Source organism: Takifugu flavidus, unplaced genomic scaffold, assembly GCF_003711565.1.
Source record: "Takifugu flavidus isolate HTHZ2018 unplaced genomic scaffold, ASM371156v2 ctg875, whole genome shotgun sequence".
NCBI lineage: Eukaryota > Metazoa > Chordata > Actinopteri > Tetraodontiformes > Tetraodontidae > Takifugu > Takifugu flavidus.
Genome location: NW_026622485.1, coordinates 1 through 1,472, shown reverse-complemented (window position 1 = coordinate 1,472; position 1,472 = coordinate 1). Strand labels below are relative to the sequence as shown.

The following is a 1,472-nucleotide window of genomic DNA, read 5'->3' as shown; positions in this document are numbered from 1 at the left end:
ATGTCTCCATGCTAGTTTAATCAACTTTAAAGCCCTTTCAGTCTCTGTTTCTCTATATTTTTCTCCCAAATGTACAGGTCACAACTTGATCAGAAGCAGATATAAGATGTTAATGATTTTTTTAAAAGATGTTAAAATAAAATAGTCAAAGGACATGCGTTAACTTTTGGACATAACTGAAACTATCAGTGTAACTTGGGTGAATTTAGCTTGTTTAAATATATTAGGGCACAAAACAAATGACAACCATTCGAGAAAATTTATGAGATATTTTTATTAATTTCTGATAGAAGGTGGATCATGTTTCATGAATTTTATCTTCTTGCATTTTACTCAGCAGACTCACTTGCCTTTTAAAAAAGAGAAAAGATAATAATCAAGCCTTGTACCCTATGCATGACGACTAGAACAGAAAAATGTTTGGTTTGTGTTGGCATGAAAATAGTCTGAAATGTGTTAAAACGTACCTTCCCCACATCACGGCTCTTGACTCTCAGCTTGTTGACCTGAGACTCAGCAATGTCAGCACGCTCCTGAGCTTCCTCCATCTCATGCTGAACCTTCCTCAGCCTGGACATGTGAGTGTTGGCCTGCTCCTCCTGTGAGGGGGTGGAAGAGGAAGTCAAGAATGCTATTATATACGGTATTCTAAATTAAGGAGATGGTCACAAAAGTGTTGTTGACTCACAGCCTCCTCAGCTTGTCTCTTGTAAGCTTTCACTTTAAGCTGCAGTTTATCCACCAGATCCTGAAGTCTGATGACATTCTTCTTGTCCTCCTCAGTCTATAGAATTAAATTAATATAAAGAAGATATAAGAAATAAAAGAAAACAGAAACAAGGCACTCACAGACCAGTAACTGTAATTATTCTTTCTACTTTACCTGGTAGGTCAGCTCCTTCACTCTCCTCTCATATTTGCGGACACCTTTAACAGCATCAGCTCCACGTCTCTGCTCAGCTTCAACCTCAGCTTCCAGCTCACGTACCTGAAAGATAATTAATATCCTCCATCATATTTTTCTCCAGGAATATCCACACATGTGAATTATGTTGAGGGTTTATAGCTACCCTGGACTCCAGTTTCTGGAGCTGCTTCTTGCCACCTTTCATGGCAAGGCTCTCTGCTTCATCCAAGCGGTGCTGCAGGTCCTTGACAGTCACCTCCAGGTTCTTCTTCATCCTCTCTAGATGAGCACTGGTGTCCTGTTCCTTCTTCAGCTCTTCTGCCATCATAGCAGCCTGAAATTACAAACATTTCCCTTCTTTATTTAGAGTCCATGGTAGGATTAATATTCTCAGAGCATGGAAGCAAATGAGAAATGGACCATCTAAATGATAGATGGGAACTCACATCAGTGATGGCCTTTTTGGCTTTATCTTCTGCATTTCTCGCTTCCTGGATGGAATCATCTACCTCACCCTGAACCTGGACAAGGTCAGCTTCCAGCTTCTTCTTGGTGTTCAGAAGAC

The 1,472-nt window shown here is 40.2% G+C and overlaps 1 protein-coding gene across 1 annotated transcript; it reads right to left on the bottom strand.

Annotated features, from left to right (window-relative positions):
* Positions 1-255: 255 nt before the first annotated feature.
* LOC130521326 (myosin-7) lies at positions 256-1,466 on the bottom strand. Its single transcript, XM_057024914.1, has 6 exons — positions 1,354-1,466; positions 1,071-1,241; positions 884-988; positions 689-784; positions 468-599; positions 256-350 (listed from the first exon to the last, which is right to left on the bottom strand). Exons 2-6 carry the CDS (start codon positions 1,233-1,235, stop codon positions 330-332), a joined length of 519 nt encoding a protein of 172 aa, XP_056880894.1. The 5' UTR covers positions 1,236-1,241; positions 1,354-1,466; the 3' UTR covers positions 256-329.
* Positions 1,467-1,472: the final 6 nt, after the last annotated feature.

Bases quoted from the DNA above. Each gene is read 5' to 3' on its own strand.
- LOC130521326 (XM_057024914.1), bottom strand. From the start codon at position 1,235: ATGATGGCAGAAGAGCTGAAGAAGGAACAGGACACCAGTGCTCATCTA. The intron at 785-883 runs GTAAAGTAGAAA...TTAATTCTATAG, and splicing joins TGAAGGAGCTGACCTACCAG to ACTGAGGAGGACAAGAAGAA. The intron at 351-467 runs GTACGTTTTAAC...CTTTTTTAAAAG, and splicing joins AGAGCCGTGATGTGGGGAAG to GCAAGTGAGTCTGCTGAGTA.